The sequence below is a fragment of the Chelonia mydas genome, chromosome 7, assembly GCF_015237465.2.
Source record: "Chelonia mydas isolate rCheMyd1 chromosome 7, rCheMyd1.pri.v2, whole genome shotgun sequence".
Classification (NCBI taxonomy): Eukaryota; Metazoa; Chordata; order Testudines; family Cheloniidae; genus Chelonia; species Chelonia mydas.
In genome coordinates this window covers 91,717,406-91,740,839 of record NC_057853.1, presented here as the reverse complement: position 1 = coordinate 91,740,839, position 23,434 = coordinate 91,717,406, and the positions used below count along the sequence as shown (strand labels likewise).

Below are 23,434 nucleotides of genomic sequence, written 5' to 3'. Positions count from 1 at the left end.
TCCTAAAGTATTTACAAGACACAGGACACACTGTAGTTTGTGAGAAGGAACAAATACTAGTGAGGAAATCAAGGTCAGAAATATTTTTGAAATAAGTTGCTTTTAACAAGGGATTTGATGGATGAAAGAGAATGCCAAGCAGACAAAGATTGGGAGCCTGCTTCAAGCATTGAGGCCTACATGAAAAAAGTTCCAAAGCTGAGTGTGGAAGGTTGTGATAAGGGAGAACTGAAGAGAGAATACTGGAAAGAAGTCTGGAGGGAGAGAGGGAGCAAGACTATATAGAGTCTTGACAGGAAGCACCAGGATCTCAAATTTTATGTGGAAAGAGACAGAGAAGCCAATGAAGGTGCTATAGTTAAAAGCACTGCTTAATTATTATATGTACTGTGTACTCCTCCTTCATTCATTCAAAATCTTTAGCTGAAATGAAACTTTCCCAAGCAACCTTCTAGTCAAAGAACAAAAAGACTGCATGGAACACTGCGAAATAAAGTTACTAGAACTATTTGACTACTCCAGAACATTCAGCCACTTTGTACCTCCACAGCATACTGGGGCCACTTGATGTCAGGGCCAAAGCACAATCAAAATTCAACCAGCGGAATGATCCCTCTAAAGACTTTTCTAGGCAGAATAACTTAACAGCAGTCTAGTGGCTGTTCTAACTGGTGCCAGATTCAACTGCCCAAGACTTAAAAGTGGCTCAAAACCACCTTTGTTTCCTCTATCCCAAGTTGTGTCTTCAGTTAACTTGGTACATCTGAGTATTAAACCCACTCATATATAATGGTGCAAATCTCCATGTATTTGTATTTCATATATAATGATGCAAATCTCCATTATGCATTGCCTTCATTTTTTAATGTTCCTAGTTTCAGTACAGAAATATATTGTACAGAACTACTTTTTTTTTCCCTTATGATCAATAATCATTACCATAAAGGCAATAGCGGAGAATGCTTTAAAAAATGCCACATGGCCCAAACTACATAGAAAAGAACTGGGAGCCAAAAAGTTGCTGGGTCTTAAGTCACGATGAGCCACTTATTCACAGAGTGATTGTGGACAAGTCATTTGAGCTCTTTGCACCCCAGCTGGAAAACTGGGCAGAATCACATTACAAATAATCAGATGTTCCATCTGTACTGAATTTGCCCTAGTTAAATGTATTTTAAATAAGATTCTTAACATGTCAATTTTATTCTGAAGGGCCATGTTTTTCCATAAATTCAATCTTAAGAAGTATTGCATTCAGGACTTAATATAATTTGAGCAAAAATATTTTTGGACAAATATTAACTGGAAAATCATTCAATAGAATAGAAAATATTAGGTTCCATATTATTCTACTTATGCTGACAATTTGCTAAGGAAGGAACATCTTGTGCTTGGCTAACTAAGCGATCTGCAGTGTGATCTAAAATAAGTTTCACTTGAGCCACTCATGCTTCAGACTAGCACAAATAAATCAACTGCATAACATGGGAATTGCATTAAACAACTGTTCACTAAACTAGAATAGAAAAAACATTTTTAAATTGAGGATCACTGAAGAATCCTACGTCCATGGTTTTTAATTGGTTTTTAAATAACTTGTACAATCTAATGTAGTGTTGCCCATCTAATAAAACTGCAGAACATTGTCTCCAGAGAAATACTGCAGTAGTAAAATGTTGACAGTGTTGTTGTAGTTGTGGTGGTCCCAGGATATTAGAGACACAAGATGGATGAGGAATATCTTTTATTGGACCAAATTCTGTTGGTGAAATAGACAAACTTCTGAGCTTCCACAGAGCTCTTCTTCAGGTCTGGGAAAGGTAGTCAGCGTGTCACAGCTAAATACAAGATGGAACAGATTATTTAGTGTAAGCAGGTAACACATATTTCAAGAGATCATTCAAGGTGAAACACTTTTGCAGTCACAGGACAAAAAGGGGAATTAGTAGTTTACAGATTGTTGTAATAAACCATAAATCCTGTGTCTTTATTAAGTCCATGATTTTTAGTGTCTAGCAAAAGTTATGAATTTAAGCCCACAGGCTCACCTTTTGAATGTGTTATGCAGCTTTCCTTGAGGATGAGACCGAAAGGTCAGACAGGGAGTGATCGCTTGTGAAGAAAGTGTCCACCCATAGGTGATATGGTACTTTCCTCTTATCGTTTTTCTGTGTGAGTTCACTCAAGAGCATAGTGATGGTCTTGTTTCACCCATATAGCTGTTTTTTGGGGCATTTAGTGCACTAGATGAGGTACACCACAAGTTGTGATAGGCATGTGTGGGACCCATGGATCTTGAAAGGTGTTTTGTGGGGGCAATAATCATCATAAAAGTGGAGATATAGCTACAGGTTTTGCATCTGTTACGGCAGAATCTAGTGCACTTTGAGCTGGTGCATCCTGATGTGTGGGGAGCTTGTTTCTGATGATGTGCTTGGTGAGGCTGGGGGGGTTGTTTGAAGACCAGAAGAGCAGGGTTAGGAAAGTTTTCTTTCAGGACTTGGTCCCCACTGAGTACGGGTTGTAACTGTTTAATGATATCCCGTATGGACTGCAGTGTGGGGTGACAACTAGGGGTGTGCAGTCAGAGGGTTCCCCCTCACATCGATGCAGGTTAGCTGTGAAACTGAGTATCCTTCTCAAACCTGAAGAGCTCTGTATGCGCTCAAGAGAAGTTGATCCAATGAAAGATATTGCCTCACCTACTTTGTCACTGTAGTAAAATGTGTAAATTATAATCCTCCTAACACCCTGCTTGCTTCAGTGAAATATTAATGATAAAGCTCCACTGTGACTACTTAAATACTAAGATTCAAATTTTGTTGTGAGACAAGCTTTGAACTGGAGTCTGGTTTCCGTGTTTGAATTTCCAGTAGCAGAGTTCAGGCCTACTATGTTGTTACTTCATAGTATCCTGTCCCAAGTGATTTGTGCAGCACCTAAGAAGCTAAAGGCTCATCTTCCTACCTAGTGTTTAGTTGATGCATGGAAACCAGAATCCTGATCTAGGTTTGTCTCCTGCACCTAGATGCAAGATGTTGCTTCTAATGTATTTATGTCGCAATACGGTTCGATCCAAGCCACCGTGGTAATGTTCACATGTCCCATTTAAAAGTATACCTCTAAACGGTTAAAAATTGTCCCATTCTGAAAAGCTTGTGATGCAACACGTAAAAAAGTTTGGGTGAAAGCATCAACAGAATTTGTCATACCTCTGTGCATATCTACTGGCTATACAGTCAAAATAAAGGATCATTTTGCCTTACCTGTATATTTGTTATCTAATAGAATCCCTCAGCCAATCCACCAACCACTGCATTATCCATGCTCACTTATATTAATGAGGTATGCTTATGTAATTTTTCCTTTTGGGTCCAAATCTGGCCCAATAAGGAACTACATGTGACCTTCCCTAGAGAGTATTTCCTAAATAGACTAGTCTGGAAAGCAAGAGCAAAGATAGAAGAAAGCGAGGGATCCAGGACTGGCAGAGGAATTCTCTACAAGACTAATTTACAAGTAAGACAACTGTCCCCATAGGAGAGTCACTTTTGCTAATAATGCTTCCACCAAACCCTGGAAAATGACAAGGAGTGGGTAAGGGTGGACAGTAAATAAAACAAGTCAAATGTGTGTAAAGAGTGTTTTTTAAAAAATAATACTGAATAAGCTGAAACACCAACAACAGAGATGAACTCAATGGAAAAATAAGAAGTGAATTTAGTCTGTTAGATAGGAGGGATGGTTCACAGAATCAAGAAACCAAAGGCAGCATCAACAGACCTTATAGCATTTGGTAAAGGAGTTCAGTGAGGCCCTAATAGCAGCTATGCAGATCTCCTAATAAGAAGTGCTAATTCTCTGACCACAGATAGGAACAAAGTACAATGGACCCTTATCCCCAAGAAAAGCACTAAGTGGCACGCAGTATATTAATCTTTTTTTGCAGTCTGAACACAAAGGGAAATCATAGTCCTGGAAACCTTAATACCTCATTTTGTTATAGCCACAAGCAATATAAAATAAAAAGGAGTCGGTCCAAAAAGTAGATGTCCTATCTAATAATTAATGGCTCTGGCAACGTCTAATGGATGCATGGTGCTCTCTTTCAGACAAGGAAGGAAAGGAAATGTTTTGATTAACACAGAAAGAACAAACAGAGAAATTATGTGGTGAGTCTAAGGATAATCTTTTCATGGAAAAACTAGAGGTAAGATTCTTTACAATGTAGTAGCACTCCAGGCTGAAGTAATGGTGACAAGAGTAAGCACCTTCACAGCCAGGAAGTACAAGAAGAACTGGCCCAGGGGCTTGAAACATGGCCTTGAAAGAACCTTAAGAACGAAGCTGAAACTCCATCTACACTACAATAGAAAACCCACAGTGCTGAGTCTCAGAGCCAAGGTCTACTGACTGGGGCAAGTGGAGCTTGGGCTGCGAGGGCTAAAAATTGCAGACATTTGGATTCAGGCTGGGGCCTGGCCTCTGAGATCCTCCCACCGTGTTTTCCCATCTGAGAAAAACACTATGATGGCAGAACAGAATGTCTGAATAAGAGTTACATTCCTAGCCAAACACCAAAGAAAGTAACACTTAAATGCAGAGTGCTCTCCTGACAGCATTAGGAAATTGACTATATAAGAGCAATAATCAAAGGATTGTAGAGTCACTTGTCAGCCTGCAGGCTTCTAGGCAGAGACTGGTGAGGTTCAGGTATAGGACCTGGCCCTGATGAAAAGAACTTTGGGCTGAGGAAAGAGCCAGAAATCACAGATAGATATGTGAAAGAGGCTGGTAAACCAAGGTCTTCTGGGCCTAGCGGCAGCTATGAAAATAACTTTGGTCTGGTCCCTCTGGATCTTCCTGGCAATGCCCAGGAGGAGTAGAGGAGGAAAGACATACATGCAAGGTCCTGACCATGCAAAAAAGAAAGCACCCACCCCTCCAGCTGTAGGAATCCTAGTGTCTGGAGCAAACCGTGAGTTTGTCTGGGGGGCAGGGAGGGGGACGTGTCTGGTTGGTTGAAGTGGAAAGCAAGAAGTTACATCTCTTAGGGACTGCAGGACTTGAACCCCGATCCACAGGATTCTTAGGCGCTAGTAAGCTGCAACCTGCCACCGAGTAACTGCTAACAATTCCAAGGGCTGAATCCCAAGAGAGGACTCAAGTCCTGGAACCTAATTGGCAGATTGCTAGGGGTCCTGATTGATCCACAACTTTTATCTAAACCCAGCAGTGGATCCCTGTTGTACAAAACTGGGATCCACCCTGCTCTGGACTGTGTGCTTCCTGCTCCCCTGATTTGACTTCCTGGCATCCCAACCCACTTGACTTCTTGCATCTGACTTGTGGTCCCAATATCTGGTTTGTCTCCTACCTCTGACCTTTCAGTATCCTGACCGAGCCCGATTCTGACTCCCGACCCATGGTTCTGATCTCCAGTTTATCTCCTGCCCCTGGTATCCTAACCTGGGCTGACTCCGGTTATAGATTCATGGTTCTGCCCTCAAGTTTGTCTCGTGCTTCTGATCTCCTGGTATCCTGATCCAAAATGATTCTTGACTCCCATCCCACGACCGTGGACCCTGGCTCTGACCACTAGGTATGGCTGCCCACAACCCAGCCATGACAACATCTGACAAAGTCTTGCTGCACCACCACCTTGTTCAGTTGCCTCTTGCCCAGAACTGTCTCCTGCCTCAGTCAGTCTATGTGGACATGAAGGCTGTTCTGGATATACCTATCTGATATCAACAGGCGAGCTCTTTCCACTTTGGACAGAATCTTTATGATCTAATGACAAAGAGAAGGGCTTCTGGTCCTTCCCTGTTAATCTACAGACTCTTGGAGCTTGATTGTTTATTTCTAACAGGACTGCAAATATGATGATGTAAGGAAGAAACAATAGAAAGCCTAGTCCCACAGCCTGAAGCTTCAAGATGTTATTTTTTTGTGCTTCCATCTTCAACCAAATGCTTTGACATGACGTAGGGCCCTGAGACTACCACCTATCATGATTCCAATGGCTAAAAGGACTGAGTGTGGTTTCCAAGATGAGAGGTTCTTCTTGACAAGACACTGCTTGAGGAATTTCCACACAATTCTGTAGAAGAATCAATTAGATGAGGGACTTTTCTTGTGATGCAACAAATGAATAGGCACATGGAGATAAGCCCCCTCTTCATCCATGCAGCACAGAAAGTCATCTCCACCTTGAATCTGATATATTACATGGAGGAATTCTGAGGGATAGAGCCAGAATAGGATGAAACACTCAGTCTTCTTGATCATCATAAAATACTAGGACTAACCCCTATCCCACCCCTAAGGTTGTTCTTTGTTGATGGACCAGTTCTTGTGATAAGCAGATTATGTAACATATGAAAGAGCCTGTCTTTTGTTGGAATGAGGAGCAATATGATTTGGGAATTGAGGAGGAAATTCTATGGTGCAAACCTTCTAAAGGCAGACATAGACAGAATGTTGTAGGCAGGGATACCTAATGCAAGTTGTGCATCTCTAAAGTATCCATCTGCAGAAGTTTAGCAGGATACCTAAAGTTCTGTGGGGAAAGTCACATGAAGAACTGGTGGCTATCAGATGAAGAAACCAGTGCTCCACTGAGCCTGTCTGCAGCAGTTGGGGGCTGCAGAATAGAGCAGAAAAGAGAAGGCAATAAAATTCTCAATATCTGGACGTGCAGAGGAAAACAAATAGGACAGCACAAAGTTGAAACCAATCTGTAGCTGCAGAGGTAGTAGGGTGGAGCTGACTGTGCCTTAAAGGGCCAGTTTTACATTCCAAAAGAAAAATCCGTATAGGACTCCCTCTGTACCAGAAGTGGACATGGATAAGCCAACAGTTGATAAAGATTTGGACGAGGCACTTAGTATGAGAATAGCGTGTTTGAAGAAAGTGTATAAAATAGCTTAAGAGAAAACAAATTACACAATCTGTCAAAGCTATGCTAAAAGATAAACATTTTCCAATGCTTATAATCATGAGGAAAAGTTAAAGAAACAGGACTTATTCTCATTTAGAATAGAGGGGAATTCAAGGTGACCTAACAGAACTTAGAAAAGTCATATGTGAAGCATGGAAAAAAAATATTGTTCACACCAGACAAAGATTCAAAAACGTTACGAAAATTAGCAAACTGGAGAAAAAAGTTTTCCCACAAAGTATAATAAACACATGGAATAAGGTACTGGGCATGATAATTAAAGAAAACAAAAGAAAACTATAAATGAGTTCAAGGGAGACAGATTATTTTCTGATGGTGGAAGGGCTTGAGGAATGTGGCATAAATGTAGGAAGATGAGATAAAGATCAACCAAAAAATCAGGGAAGGCATCTTAAGCATTTTTCTGTTGCTTAAGTTTCTTAAGAAAATTAATTCTGAACAAATTTAGGGCCCAATCTTACAGACATTTATCATGAGTAGTCCCACAGAATTTAGTATAGGCAGTGTTTGCAGGACTGGATCCTAATGCAGTGCCCTCTATCAATATATAGAATAAAGAACCTATTTTGCAACCAAAGAGATTTATGAATTTAAAAATGTACCTTGTTCTCTTTGTATCTAGTCAGATCTGCTATACAATACTCTTTGAATAATTTATCATAGTATTTCTTTGCCAGTCTCTTTTCCCTGTAACCAGAAAGACAACATTATTGATTAAGCATATGGAAAATATAGAGTGAAGTCAAAAAACAAACCCTAATACATAGTTAGGTCATTAACAGGACAGGGGCATTGCAGCTTTGTTTTCTCTAATGAATAAAAGTTGTAGTGGTAAAAGTAAAACAAAATAAGAAAATATACAGCTTGATGAGAGTAATTGTCATGAAACAGTTTTAGTTTCTCTTGAAAATAATTATATATTTTAAAAAATATATTTAAAGCACAAACAAAGCATAATTTTGAAGTTGTACTCTTCTGGGTTTTTGAATGGTAGTTTAGTTACCTTAAGGAATGAACAATAGTTTATTCATTTCTGTGTCATTAGTTCATTTTGACACAGATGTATTACTTTATCTCCTACCCTTTTTTAATTTATCAAGAGTTCAAAGCAATAAGAACAAATATGCATGGCAATTTTTAATGAATGAGGAAAAAGAAAAATACAAAATGATCTAAAAATAATGTCTTCTTATAGCCCAAGTTACCAATTCATGTCCACTGCGTCTTCCTCTTTCCACAGGAATCTATAGTTTTCTCTTACAACATCAAGGTCTGTCTTGTCACTTGCTCTGTGAAAGGGTACATTTTTCTTAAAAAGCAGATCTAGTATTAAAATGAAATTTTACAGCACCAGAAACAAAATAATCAGATCATCATTTGGCAAACAGTGGTATTTTATAATTCCTTGTATTATTTATTGAGTTGGCCATACTGGGAGATACTTTTAAGAAGCAACAATTGTTCATGAGAACAGGTATTATTCACTAACTTTTTTCCTAAAAGAATAAAAGAGCTTGCTTCCAACATTAAAGTCACTCATAACTATTAAAACTGTGTGAGATTTAATTCTATATGAAAAGTTGTGTTTAAAACATAAAAAGAGGATTATCTGCAGCTCAGAACAAGGGTTTAGCTTCCCTGGGCAGATTTTTACTGATATTCCAAACTTCACAAGTCTCCTGGGTTCAGATTGCCAAAACAGTGCAGGGGATTTATCCACACATCTTCATTAACATTAATGAAGAACGTGTAAATAACTGCCTGCAATTCTTAGGAAACCTCAACCCTAGTAACTAGCCTCTCGTGACTTTGGCAAATTTGATAATTATCCTTTAAAAATTGCCCTGTACTCCAAATGGCAAACAATTTTACTACCTGCAAGCAGTTATTTCAGCATTATGTGCTGCACCCCAGAAGTCTGAGTACAAGATTGTCATTTTCTACTATCAGAGCAGCATTTGACATTCTAGGAATGAGAGTTGAACACTCAGCAAATACTGGATTATTTTAGATACACCCTCCATGTGTTGTCTTTTAATCTACATAACACAAAAATAAAAACTCCCATCTGAATTTCATCTAACTTTTCACGTATAGATACAAATTGTACAAAGTTAAATCAAGACAACTAACAATTCTCCACATCTAATTCAGATATTTACAACTACCATAGTTGGTACATCTTAGCAAAAAGGTTAATGTTTCGATACACAAATAAATCTCTGGCCACAGAATTAATTACCCAGCATATATTTTAGCAGTATTATAAAACAGGTAAGTATGTTCTCTAACAGTACTTACCCTGAACGTTGGAAGTCCTCCTTTTTGCCACCATAGTATAAAATGTAGTCATTCACAAACTTTTTATGTCTTGCATACTGAATAAAGCAAAATTAAGGAATTTATTTTCAGTGTTCTCTCACTCCACGGCTGGTTTATCTGGCTTCACACTACCATTACCTCAGATAAAAAGATTAGTACAAAATTGTATCTACAGTATAAAGGATTTAAAGAAGCTATTACCAAAATTAATTTTAATGGAAAGGAAGTTTAAAGAACTCTTATTATAAATTAATTCTCAACAGAAGAATTTTAGGACAGAATTTAAATTGTAAAACCTATCCACATGCTACACCCTTATAATATTTTTTAGTATATTTGAAGATGTACAACAGATCTTTAATCCAGCCTTTACTGTGTATTCTATTGTAATTCAAACTAGAGTTCCATGATACTCCAACTTTGGTTTAAAATATATCTGAATCATTTTTGCCTGATATAAATATAAAATTACTAATGAAATGAGGCATTTTTATGTACTTTTCAGTGTCAGTGTAAAAGCAATAACAAACTTCAGTAGATAACTTGTTTAGGACCACAATACCAAGTTACAGGAAATTATATTGAGATTGTTAGGACATTTCTGTCTTACAGATGTAATTTGACACGTTTTATTTCCATTTGTGGAGGTGCTTGTTTCTAGAATAATGTGATTGTTTATACGGTTTTGCTTGTGAACAAGCAAAAACAAAACCATATAAACAATCACGTTATTCTAGAAATAAGCACCTCCACAAATGGAAACAAAACAGTAAAACAATAACTTAAAATATATAACAAATTTCTCAGACATTTATGGAACTACAGAATTGGAAATAAATTATCTTTCTGGCATGTTCTTAAGCCACATGTTAAATTGAGTTCAATAAGAATTCATTTCTGTCAACCTACTGCCTGCATTAAAATCATTTTATGGAATAAAATATTGTACATGTATTTTCTGGTAGAAGTTTCCAAATGTGACACCATCATAGGGCCTAATCACATCAGCCACAATATCAGAGGCTCGTTCACCTGCACATCTACCAATGTGATATATGCCATCATGTGCCAGCAATGCCCCTCTGCCATGTACATTGGTCAAACTGGACAGTCTCTACGTAAAAGAATAAATGGACACAAATCAGAAGTCAAGAATTATAACATTCAAAAACCAGTTAGAGAACACTTCAATCTCTCCGGTCACTCGATTACAGAGCTAAAAGTGGCAATACTTCAACAAAAAAACTTCAAAAAACAGACTCCAACGAGAGACTGCTGAATTGGAATTAATTTGCAAACTGGATACAATTAACTTAAGCTGAATAGAGACTGGGAGTGGATGGGTCATTACACAAAGTAAAACTATTTCCCCATGTTTATCCCCCCCCACCGCCCCCCACTCCCCACTGTTCCTCAGACATTCTTGTCAACTGCTGGAAATGGCCCACCTTGATTATCACTACAAAAGACCCCCCCCCCTCTCCTGCTGGTAATAGCTCACCTTACCATACACACTGTAACGAGAGTGATCAGGTAACACCCATTGTTTCATGTTCTCTGTGTATATAAATCTCCCCACTGTATTTTCCACTGAATGCATCCGATGAAGTGAGCTGTAGCTCACGAAAGCTCATGCTCAAATAAATTTGTTAGTCTAAGGTGCCACAAGTACTCCTTTTCTTTTTCCAAATACAGACTAACACGGCTGCTACTCTGAAACCTGTCAATCATAAAGTTATGCTTCAAAAATTAAAGACTTAAATTCAAGAATACAGTTAGGTGCCTTTATTTAGCAAGGCTACAGACTGTATACATCATGATGAAGCTGACTAACTTCAAGGAACTCCAGCTTCTTTGTCACCATTATCAACTTTGATAATGGTAGGCAACTGACTTGCCCTTACAACTGGAGGAAAAGAATAAGATGGTAGCAGTAGAGAAATTATCCAAATCCGGCACTTATACAAAGTTCCATGAAAACAGAAACACTATGGCTAACGAATTCTACTACGGGCTCTTTAATCACAGCTTCTTTTTCAACTGCTTGTTTTTACAACTTGAGGATCATTAGGCACGTGCAGATGACTTTATGTGGAAAGAGTGCGGGAAAAATAATGTAAAGGTGACACAGCAGGGTTAATAACTTCGGAGGAACACCTGATTTTGTTACATAAGCATAGCTCACTCAGCTAGAGCTACTGGATTTTATCCTTTTTTGGTCAATGAACCTTCTGGCCTTTAGCCAGGACATCACATTATTATAAAACATTTATAGCTCTATCAACTTACACAGCACAAACAAAATATAAGACAAATTCCCTGCCCCGAAGAATTTACAATCTAAACAATACAGAACAAGAAAGAGGTTAACACAGTTCAGCTCAGAACATCTTCATCTTGTAAATGTGCCTTTGGTTCGTGGCACTGTATGTACTCAAGATTTTTGTGATAGACCTGACAAAGTAAAAGCGTTTCTTAAAAATGAAGAACGAGCTGAAGAGTAAGTCTGAGTTAAGTAGCACAAATGACAATTTCTCTCTATTGCAATGAAACGTGGCATCTCCAGATGTTTGCATGCTCCACATATGGATTGCCACAAGTCCACACAATATACCCATATTAATCCCAATATAACTAAAAAAATACAAGTTCTACTGTTTCCAAATAATTTACAATCATGGCTATATCAGGCAGGAAACTAATTCACTTCGGCTACTGAGACACTAGATAGATAGATAATAAACAATAATGCTAAGATTTACACAGGGCTATTTGAATTTCATCATGCAATACGGCAAGTCTCTGGTCATTATGACACTCTGTACCTCAGAGTGGCACCCTGGAACCCCTATATTCGCCACTGAGACAGATAACCCAGGTTAGTAGGAGAGAGGGCTCAGCGATTACACAATCCAGGCTGCACCACGGGAACCCCGTTACAGTGATTTCTCTGTGCTAGTGAGAGGAATATGAGCACAATATCAAGCAGAAGCAGCATTACTACAGTACCTTCAAAATAACTATTTCATAGGATCATTGAACAAATCTATATGTGCTTAACATAAAGGTCATACAGTATTACCAATCCTCCAAACATAAAGATGGTTGCAGATATGTCCTGGAGGATGTTTTTACCAAACTGGATTGGCAGCCTATAAAATAGCTTACATCACTTATGGCAGATAAATCACACAAATCTGTCAGGTGTATTACATTCTTTCAATTCAATTAAATGAGTGCAATCTGCCACAAAATGCTACATCCCCCTACTGCTAAATTCCAAAGAGCAACTGCTAGGCAATAGTAAAGATGACTTGATGGAAAGTTCAACAGAGGAGTTATATGATCTTTCCCCTATCTACTATATAACTGGTTAGTTTCACTGTAAAAATAATTATTTTCATGCTAAACTTCAAAGAAAAATATGTTAAAAGGGAAATTTTGTAGCTAATGAAGACAGTAGTTTAGGACTGAAGCATTAAAGTAATCAAACCTGATTATGCCATTCAAAATAAAAGAGCTAAAATAAACAAAATGTGATATTAAACAGGTGTACAGTATCACATCTGTGGAGGACACTACTTGGGATAATCCTTTCTTGAACTGTCTTTTGGATTAATTATTGTGTTCTTGTCCTTCCAGCACAAATAAGTTTATTCAGATAATGCTAGTCTCAGATAGAATTGTGAAGCAGCAAGGTCTGCTTGCGCTAAAAATCAAAGTACCTTGATCCAACACCACATGTGTAGTAATTGAGTCTTAGATATGGAACTCACAGCTACAACTTAAACACTAACTGCAATTAGGGACAGTTTGGAAACCCCTTTCATAGGTGGATCTGAAATACCTAGTTATCGGTGGTGGACAGATGATGATCTGAAACAATACCCAGTCTCTGCTGGTGCACGGAAATTCCCCAGGCAACAAGGAGACTCACATGAAAGTGTCCCTGACAGGAGCATTTCTCCCCAACTGAAAGAAAAGTTGAAAAGCTGAGAATGTGTTTTTACCAATATAAACAAATAATCAAAGGATACAGCATCCATGGCTATCAAATGAAATCTCCTATTTCTTGCTTCTTCCCTGTTAACAGAAATAATAATTTTGCTTGAGTAAAAGTTCAGTTTAAACATAAAAATCTCCGATAGAAGTGACCATTACCTATCCCATTCTTCTGCTGCAATTTGTCTGTCAGCCACCTTGACCTGTTTTACTTTCTGGAATGGTTTTATGAGTAGGGCATCTTCATTACTTGTCCTATGCATGGGGAAAAAGTAAGGAATAAATTATTCAAAAAGTTTTCATATACAATAAGTTCTAGTACATCAAAGTCAGCTTGGGAAGTCAGCAGCTTGAATGTTATAAGGAAAAGGTTGTTGTACAGATTAGCATTGTTTGCCTCTTGTTAAGACAAGACTATACTACCATGCTGCAGTGGCACAGCTGCACCAATTCAGCTGCGCTGCTGTAGAATATCTGGTGAAGACACGCTATGCTGACAGGACAGTGCTCTCCCGTCAGCATAATTACTCCACCTCCGCAAGAGGCGGAAGCTATGTTGGCAGGAGAGCATCTCCCGCCGACATAGCACAGAGCGGACACTGCTTTAAGTCAATGTAACTTACGTCGCTCTGGCTGCGTGCCAGAACAAAGGGTAGAGAAGATGATTTCTTTGAAACAGCTCCCAATGTTTAATATTTCATCTAGCAACAAGAATGATTAATTAAGGCACTTGGAAAAACATTAAAACTGAACAAAAGAGTCAATATTTTAATAGAAGATAGCTAAAAATTCTAAAAAGAGAAAAAACACCTAAATTTATTTAATGGTTAAAGCACCTTCAAGGTCAGATACAAAATGGAGTCAGACACTACAAAACATTTCCCCTTACTTCCACTACAGAAAATATACAAGGCTCTCAGAAAAGGTCCCAGAAAATCTGACTGGAATGGAGCCTGACAGAAGATTAAGGAAAAGAGTCACAAACAGATCCTGGAACAAAAAAATAATTCCTGAATCAATTCAGAACAAATCTGTAGTGCTGTGGATGAACTGTCAGGGAAGCGCAGTGCCACAGCAGAAAAAACTTCCCCAATAAAAGAAGATGGTCAGACAGCAAAATTCAGGGTCACAAAGTGTATGAATCGCTAAATGAAATTGACAAGGCTGAGCTTAAATGAGCATCTCAAGGGCTAAGTGTAAGTTAACTGACCCAATTTGTTGGTCTCTTGAAGCCAGGCTTAACAGAGAGAACAGACTTGAAGAAATTAAATAATAATCGAGCAGTGTTAGTGTTTCCTTTCCATGAGGTAGGTGTTTTATTCCTACAAAGCCTGCTGCCACCTGGCCTTGGTTCTTTTGATCTCTCTTTGCAGCTCCACAAGTCCTGGTGGGTGGTAACAAAGTGATACGAAATTGAACAGAGCAGCCAAAACCCAGCCGTTGATGCTAGTGCTTGGAAAAATGAAGCACTCAGCTGTGAGATATTAGAGGCATACAGACACCAGATGGACGTGGCAGAACTGATCTTTCTCAGTTGCTCCTTGGAGACAACATGCTCTGACAAACCTGAGGAGGCAGTGGCATAAGAATCAAACGTATATTTTTATTTTTCACAAACAGCTTCACTATGTCAGAGTTAAAAAACGAGGGTATTCTATATATATAGCTATAAGTCATATGCACACAAGAAATGTAATGTACAATGCCAGTATTATAATGCATTACCTTTTATTCCTTTGGTCAGATTTCTCTCCACTCTCATCATCACTAAAATCAGAATCATAGCCTCCCCGGCCATGTACCTGGAAATAATTAAGAAATAAAGGAAAATTATCATAACACAATAAAATTAGAATCTTAGAAACGTAGGACTGGCAGGGACATCGAGTGGTCATCTAATCCAGCCCCATGCAGTGAGTTAGGACAAAGTATAGTTAGATCATCCCTGACAGGTGTTTGTCTAACCTGTTCTCCAGCGATGGGGATTCCACAATCTTCCTTGGAAGCCTATTCCAGTGTTTAACTATCCTTACAGTTAGAACGTTTTTCCTAATATCTAACCTAAATCTCCTTTGCTGCAGATTGAGGGCTTTGTCTACATGGCACAACAGATCCAGATTACAAGAGTCTAAACTGTAGAGTGCAAAGTAAAAGATACATAGTTTCCCATTTCAGGACTTCATCAATGCAAACTAGATCCATTTTGAGAGCTAAAAGGTAACTATATCAACACAAACTGGGTATCTTTTAGTTCACACCAACAGGGTCTACATGGGCAGTAAGAACACAACATGTTAGTGAGCACGAACCATACTGGTACTGCCCACTGTCAAAGACACAATACTGGACTAGATGGCTATTGGGTCAGTCTAGAAATTCCTACATTTCCACAACCATTATCCTCAGACAAAAACCTGAGGAAAACAGGTAATCCTAACACTCTGCCTTGAAGGTTAACCAACTTGGATTCCACTGAACCTACAGGAAAATCAAATGTCAGAGACAATGCTCTTCCAGACTCCAAACGCTCAAAGCTATGAATGCTTATTTTTCATCAATTGTGGCAATTTTGCCCAGACAATCTCTTAGGTAGCCAGGACCAAACCATATAGTGTTTTATATATCAAAATCAACACCAACACCATCCTGATGTGCAGACAGAATAACAAATATGGCTTAACAGTGAAATCTTCAGTGAGCTTAAACACAAGAATTGGAAACTTGGACAGAAGACTAGGGAGGAGTATAAAAATATTTCTCGAGCATGCAGGGGTGTAATCAGGCACAAGTGGAGTTGCAGCTAGCAGGGGATGTGAAGGGTAACAAGAAGGGTTTCTACAGGTATGTTAGCAACAAGGTGGTGGTCAGGGAAAGTGTGGGACCCTTACTGAATGGGGGAGGCAACCTAGTGACAGATGATGTGGAAAAAGCTGAATTACTCAATGTTTTTTTTGCCTTGGTCTTCACAGAGAAGGTCAGCTCCCAGACTGCTGCACTGGGCAGCACAATATGGGGAGGAGGTAAGCAGTCCTCAGTGGTGAAAGAACAGGTTAAGGACTATTTAGGAAAGCTGGACATGCACAATCCCATGGGGCCGGATGCAATGCATCAGAGGGTGCTGAGTGAGTTGGCTGATGTGATTGCAGAGCCATTGGCCATTATCTTTGAAAACTCGTGGCTACCAGGGGAGGTCCCTGACTATTGGAAAAAGGCAAATATAGTGCCCATCTTTAAAAAAGGGAAGAAACAGAATCCGGGGAACTACAGACCAGTCAGCCTCACCTCAGTCCCTGGAAAAAATCATGGAACAGGTCCTCAAGGAATCCATTTTGAAGCACTTGTAGGACAGGAAGGTGATCAGGAACAGTCAACATGGATTCACCGGGGCAAGTCATGCCTGACCAACCTGACTGCCTTCTATGATGAAATAAATGGCTCTGTGGATATGGGGAGAGCAGTGGACATGATATACCTTGACTTTAGCAAAGCTTTTGATAAGGTCTCCCACAGTATTCTTGCCAGCAAGTTAAAGGAGTATGGATTGGATGAATGCACTATAAGGTAGCTACAAGGCTGGCTAGATCGTCGGGCTCAGCAGGTAGTGATCAACGGCTAGATGTCTAGTTGGCAGTTGGTATCAAGCAGAGTACCCTGGAGGTCGGTCCTGGGGCTGGTTTTGGTTCAACATCTTTATTAATGATCTGGATGATGGGATGGATTGCACCCTCAACAAGTTCGCGGATGACACTAATTGCTAAGTAGGTAGATACAACGGAGGGTAGGAAATACGGTCCAGAGTGATCTAGACAAACTGGAGGATTGGGCCAAAAGAAATCTAATGAGGTACAACAAGGACAAGTGCAGAGTCCTGCCCTTAGAACGGAAGAATCCCATGCACTGCTACAGGCTGGGGACCGACTGGTTAAGTGACAGTTCTGCAGAAAAGGACCTGGGGATTACAATGGACGAGAAGCTGCATATGTGTCAACAGTGTACCCTTGTTGCCAAGAAAGCTAAAAGCATATTGGGCTGCGTTAGTAGGAGCATTGCCAGCAGATCAAGGGAAGTGATTATTCCCCTCTATTCGGCACTGGTGAGGCCACATCTGGAGTATTGCGTCCAGTTTTGGGCCCCCCACTACAGAAAGGATGTGGACAAATGGTAGAGTATCCAGTGGAGGACAATGAAAATGATTAGGGGGCTGGGGCACATGACTTATAAGGAGAGGTTGAGGGAACTGAGCTTATTTAGTCTGCAGAAGAGTGAGGGGGATTTGATAGCAGCCTTCAACTATCTGAAGGGGGGTTCCAAAAAGGATGGAGCTCAGCTGTTCTCAGTGGTGACAGATGACAGAACAAGGAGCAATGGTCTCAAGTTGCAGTGGGGGAGGTCTAGGTTGGATATTAGGAAAAACTATTTCACTAGGAGGGTGGTGAAGCACAGGAATGGGTTACCTAGGGAGGTGGTGGAATCTCCATCCTGAGAGGTTTTTAAGGCCTGGCTTGACAAAGCCCTGGCTAGGATGATTTAGTTGGGGGTGGTCCTGCCTTGAGCAGGGGGTTGGACTAGATGACCTTCTGAGGTCTCTTCGAACCCTAATCTTCTATGATTCTATTATCTTGATTGCACTAAAAAGCAAACTGGGAGCTAGCACATACTATAGAGAACAGGTACAATGTTATGATAATTTGCAAATTACTCTGTAAGTTATGCCCCTTCTGCTATTCTCTCTGTCTTTTCTATTTACGTTGCTAGTCCCTGCTCCAGAGTTTATCTATTACTCTGTGCAGTGCCTAACACAATGCTTAGCCCCTAGTGCTACTATAATACCAACAAACAGTAACGATAGCAGCAGAACCCACAAACAAACAGAAAGCCACATCCTGCACTAGATGTAGCTTCCAAGTCACCTTGGAAGAGTAGCCTCACATAGAGTACATTGCAGTAACCCAATCTGAAGTTCAATGGTACAGGTAACTGTGTCTCGGTCAGTATCAGAAAAAAACAGTCACAGTGACCTAACTACTGGCAGTTGGAAAATCGCATTTCTGACTACCAAAAATACCAGGTGAATGTTACAATGGTGCACCTAGAATGGCTACACCCTGACACCTGCAAATATCATTCTGGAGAGACAATAGCATCTTCTGCCAGGCTGCTTGCAAGCTTGTGGACCAAATATATATTATGCTGAATACCACTGTCTTTGTGTAGCAATGTTCAAGGAAATTAAAAAAAAAGTTTGTTTTTTTTAACTTTAATTTTATTATTGGGTTGTTGGAGTTTTGTTTTCCTTCCTGTTCTTCGTTTGAAACTACAGTTTCTCTCTCTCTCGTGCCTCCTCGAAGACAGAGACAAGACTGGTCTGGAGCAATAACATCCCTCCAGGATTCTCCATGCAACTCAGTACATTCCCCTGCTTCCCATCCCACACACAATACTATGGAGTCCAAAGAGGACCTATCACTTCTTGAGGAAAAACAGAGAGGTGATAAGTGGGTACTTCCTGGAGCACTGTGGAGAGATAAGTGGATTTAATTAGCAATACAGAGTGCGGAGGGGATCACCTTGCTATTCATCCATTAACTAAAAACCCAGTTCTTGTATTCTCTTTTCTACATTTCAGAAGTGTAGGAGCTGAGGCATTATGTGAAGAGTTGTAGCAACACCAAGTACAGTACATATATTGGGAAGGTGCACCCGCATATATGTATTTCCTAATTAGCCATTATTAATTCTGTCCTCTATTTTTCAGGAAACTCCCCAAGAAACTAAACAGCAAAAAAAAAAAAAAAAAAAAAAACATAAAAGACAACAGGTGCAACTCTAGACTATTGCAGTGTCAGAGTAGCCAGCGTGTGCTGGCACAGAAGCTGCAATGGTGCAATAAATCCTCCCAGCACAACCCCACAATGCTCTAAACCAGTGATACTCAGACTGAGGCACTCAAGCCCTAAGTAGCTCTTTGATATGTTTCCTGCACCTCTTTGAAGCATATGATATTAAAACACTATATGATTGAATATATAGTACTATAGTAAATGAAAATTAAAATTCACACTACTGTGGCTCTTTTGGGTAATGTTGATTGCTAGTTTTACTCCTGAACCACTGAGGTTTGAGTATCTAGACCAGTGGTTTTCAAACTGTGGGTCACGACGCAGTACTGGGTCGCGGAATGTAAGGCACTGCATCACGGCGGCTCTGGTCAGCACCGCCGACCGGGCTGTTAAAAGTCCTGTCGGCAGTGCTTCCCGGCTAAGGCAGGTTAGCCCCTACCTGTTCTGATACCGCGCTGTGCCCTGGAAGCGGCAGCAGCAGATCCGGCTCCTAGGCGGGCGGGCCACGGGGCTCCCTGCACTGCCCCTGCCCAAGCACCGGCTCTGCGCTCCCATTGACCTGCTGGGGGCGGGGCGGTGCCTGCGGGTGAGAGCTGAGCGCCTCTGTCTAGGAGCCAGACCTGCTGCTGGCTGCTTCCAGGGCGCAGCACACTCAGTGGTGCCAGGAGAGAAGGGAAGCCTGCCTCTGCACCCCGGCTGCACCACTAACCGGGAGTCGCCGGAGGTAAGCCCGCACCGCAAACCCCTGCCCCAGCCCTGAGCCCCCCTCAAACCCAGAGCCCCTTCCTGCACCCCAAGCCCCTCATCCCCAGCCCCACCCCAGAGCCCGCACCCCCAGCCCAGAGTCTGGACCCCCTCCCGCACCCCAACCCCCTGCCCTGAGCCCCCCCAAACCCAGAGCCCCCCTCCTGCACCCCAAGCCCCTCATCCTGGCCTCACCCCAGAGCCTGCAACCGCAACCCCAGCCCAGAGCCCTGACCCCCTCCCACATCCCAACCCAGAGCCCTCTCTTGCCCCTAACCCCTCATCCCAGGCCCCATCCTGCACCACCAGCCTGCACGCCCAGCCCAGAGCCCTGACCTCCTCCTGCACCCCAACCCCCAGCCCCTTCCCACAGCCTGAACCCCTCATTCCCAGCCCCATCCAACAGCCTTCACCCCAGCACCCAAACCCTCTGCCCCAGCCCTGAGCCCCTCTCACACCCCAGGCCTCCACAAGGGTGTAGTTCCCAGCACTGATGCACTGTCTACACTGGCACTTTACAGCACTGAAATTTGCTGCTCTCAGGGGGGTGTTTTTTCACACCCTTGAGCGAGAAACTTGCAGTGCTGTAAATTGCCAGTGTACACAAGCCCTGAGTTTAATTCGCTCAGAAACATAGTGCAGTATGTCTCAACGAATAATTAAGGTCTAGTAAATCATTTTCCCATTTTGGGAAAAAAATATAAGAACCTGAAAGTCATCTAATTTATTGACCAACATGCAGCTTTTCGTACTAAAGAGAATTAACTTTTTTTAGAAAAGAAACAAAACACTGAAACAGCAAAATTAAAACAAGTGACTCCAATTATGTTTGGTTGCCAATTTAAACCATAAACATTTAAATCAGCCCTACTTTTTGATTCAGTTAACAGGCTGGTGTATGGATCTTAGATACAAATCGCTATTAGCAATAGCACCCACAGGAGCAACCTCAACAGAACAGAGCAGTCACTGGAGAAGAGAAGGGCAGCCATCTACACTGGGGTGAAGGCACATTGGTGGAATGGGCAAAGAGTAAAGACGTTAGCAAAATAAAGAGTCAAAACGGTTTAATAAGTACAGTTCTCAAATGATAAAGGCAAAAGCAAGAATATAAAGGTAATTAAGAAGATCAAGAGACCAGAGGTTTGTAGGGCACCAAAGAAAAAATCTCACTGAAAATTTGCCAAAGATACTGGTCAGGATTCACTGACAAAACAAATGTTCATGCTTCAAAAAATACGGCGGCGCCTCTGCCTTCCACAGGCAGCGTCAGAAGCGGACAGAGGGGAACGGGAGTACCGAGGAGGACCACGGCAGTCCAGGAGAAAAGCGCCCCCACCCCGCCTAGTGAGGGGCCTCTCCCTCGCCCCTGAACGCCCCTTCCCCTGGAGAACGGGGGGGGTGGGGGGGCGCGTCTCCTTGCTGCCCAGTGGCTGCCCCGGGCCCCGCTCTCCCCTCCCCGGGGAGCGCCGCGGCTGTTACTCACGGCCTGAGACAGCAGCAGCTGGGCCGGCACCATGGTTGCCGGCTCGGTCAGCGCCCTGGGACTAGGGCCGGGGAGCACTTGCCGCAGGCGAACCGGGCGCCGGTTGGGCGCTTCCAGCCCCGACCGGGCGAGAGGCGCAGGCACTGCCGGCTCCCAGCGGCGTCCCTCCGCGTGAAAGGCTCGGCCGGAAACCGGGGCCGGGGCAGGAGGGAGCCGGGCTCACTCAACGCGGCCTTACGCAGTGAGCGCCGCGGCCGGGCCGGCGGGGCTCCCGCCCTGGAGCGGGGCTGCCTGGAGGGACGGAGACACCGGGGGAGACAGGCTTGCCGCCGGGGAGACCCCTGCTGCGCGGGCCCTCCTCGGGGACGCGGGGCTTGGCGCAGCGGGCAGGTGGATGGGCGGGATTCGAACACAGAGCGGGCCCCGAGGCACGCAATTGACCAGGGCTGGGAGCAGAGCGAGCTAAGGCTGGGGTGGGGGAGGTTAAATAAAACCTCCTCTGCACCCGGGAGCTATACTGAGCGTGCTCCGGCATCCCCTGTCCCTCCCTATGCTGCCGCCTGGCTCTTCCCGCTTAGCCTGCGATCAGCAGAGCTGTATCCACCGCCGAAATGCACAGCTGCGGTAGGGCTTTGCTAGTGTGCTGGGTTCGAGTGCTGCGTGCCTTGTGTGAAGTGACTCCTCCAGCCCCTTGGCCTGATGAGCTTTTTAGGTTCCTAACACAGCTGCCGCCTTCTTGGCCGCACAGGTTGCAGAAGGCTCTGGTAGACACTCGCTCTGCAACACTATCCCGCCCGCCTAGTCTGGAGAAAGTTTACCATACTGAAGACAGTAAAAAAGAAAACTGAGCGCCAGGAATATGCCAAGATATTGAGTTAAAAGAAAAGTGCAAAGTCAAGAAGGTTCCCTTCCTTCTCACTACAGCACCATCTCAGGGACTTTACTCTAGGAATTCCCCTAGGGCTTTATCATGCCAGTAGGGGAGAGATGGCAAAGGGGGTGGAATAACGATAGGCATACTTTGACTTCTATGGGGGAAGCTCCAGTCAAGCCAATGTGGCCGTGCATGGGGGGAAGGACAAATTCTGTGCCAGCCCAAAGGGACACCATTTCAGATGGGGGGGGGCAACTTTAACCGTGATTCCAGGGGCTGTCTTATCTGTGCGCGCGCGCACACACACACACAAAAAAAACTTAGAAATTATCTGACAGGAGCACTATCTAATTCCTATATCAAGAAAGAAAAATAAATATTACACCGATGCAGCTCTAATACTAACATGTTCTGACATCTTATGGCAAGTCACTTAAGGGACACTGGTTAGGTTTAAAATTGTAATATATATTCTCTCTCAGAGATACTCTTACTAAAGTCAGAAGGGACCATTGTGATCATCTAGTCTGACTTCCTGCACCTTGCAGGCCACAGAATGGCACCTACTCACTCCTGTAATAGATCCCTAACCTCTTGCTGAGTTTCCAGAATCCTCAAATCATGGGTTAAAGACTTCAAGTTACAGAAAGTCCACCATTTACACTAGTTTAAACCTACAAGTGACTCATTCCCCAGGCTGCAGATGAAGCAAAAAACCACCAGGGTCTCTGCCAATCTGACCAGAGGAAAATTCCTTCCCCACCTCTAATACGGTGATCAGTTAGACCCTGAGCCTATGGGCAAGATCCACCAGAAAGATACCCAGGAAAGAATTCTCTGTGGTAACTCAGAGCCCTCCTCATCCAGTGGCCCATCTCCAGCTGTTGGGGATTTTTGCTACAGGCAGTTACCAGTGGGCCACACACCATTGTAGACAGTCCTGTCATACCATCTCCTCCATAAACTTATCAAGCTGTTTATAAACAAGGTCATCCAGATGTTTTTGTATGATATTCTGATCCTCCTCCATATTGGCAATACCTCCCAACTTTGTGTCATCTGCAAATGTTATTAGCACACTCCCACTTTTTGTGCCAAGGTCAGTAATAAAAAAGTTAAATAAGATTGGTCCTAAAACTGATCCCTGAGGAACTCCACTAGTAATCTCCGTCTAATCTGACAGTTCACCTTTCAGTATGACC

General features: G+C 42.2%; 1 protein-coding gene across 2 annotated transcripts in view; it reads right to left on the bottom strand.

Moving 5' to 3' along the window:
• LOC102943247 (protein FRA10AC1) overlaps positions 1 to 22,034 on the bottom strand; it is a 53,956-nt gene extending 31,922 nt beyond the window's left edge. Inside the window, exons 1-7 of one of the 2 annotated variants that reach the window (XM_007053001.4) lie at positions 21,359 to 22,034; positions 15,014 to 15,090; positions 13,448 to 13,543; positions 13,324 to 13,369; positions 9,266 to 9,342; positions 8,170 to 8,253; positions 7,567 to 7,651 (exon numbers count right to left, since the gene is read on the bottom strand). In XM_007053001.4, the coding sequence (XP_007053063.1) occupies positions 7,567 to 7,651; positions 8,170 to 8,253; positions 9,266 to 9,342; positions 13,324 to 13,369; positions 13,448 to 13,543; positions 15,014 to 15,090; positions 21,359 to 21,391 (498 nt within the window). In that variant the 5' untranslated portion in view covers positions 21,392 to 22,034. The remainder of the gene's footprint in view (positions 1 to 7,566; positions 7,652 to 8,169; positions 8,254 to 9,265; positions 9,343 to 13,323; positions 13,370 to 13,447; positions 13,544 to 15,013; positions 15,091 to 21,358) is intronic. The other variant, XM_043550729.1, reaches the window with a different exon arrangement.
• Between the last annotated feature and the right edge of the window lie 1,400 nt (positions 22,035 to 23,434).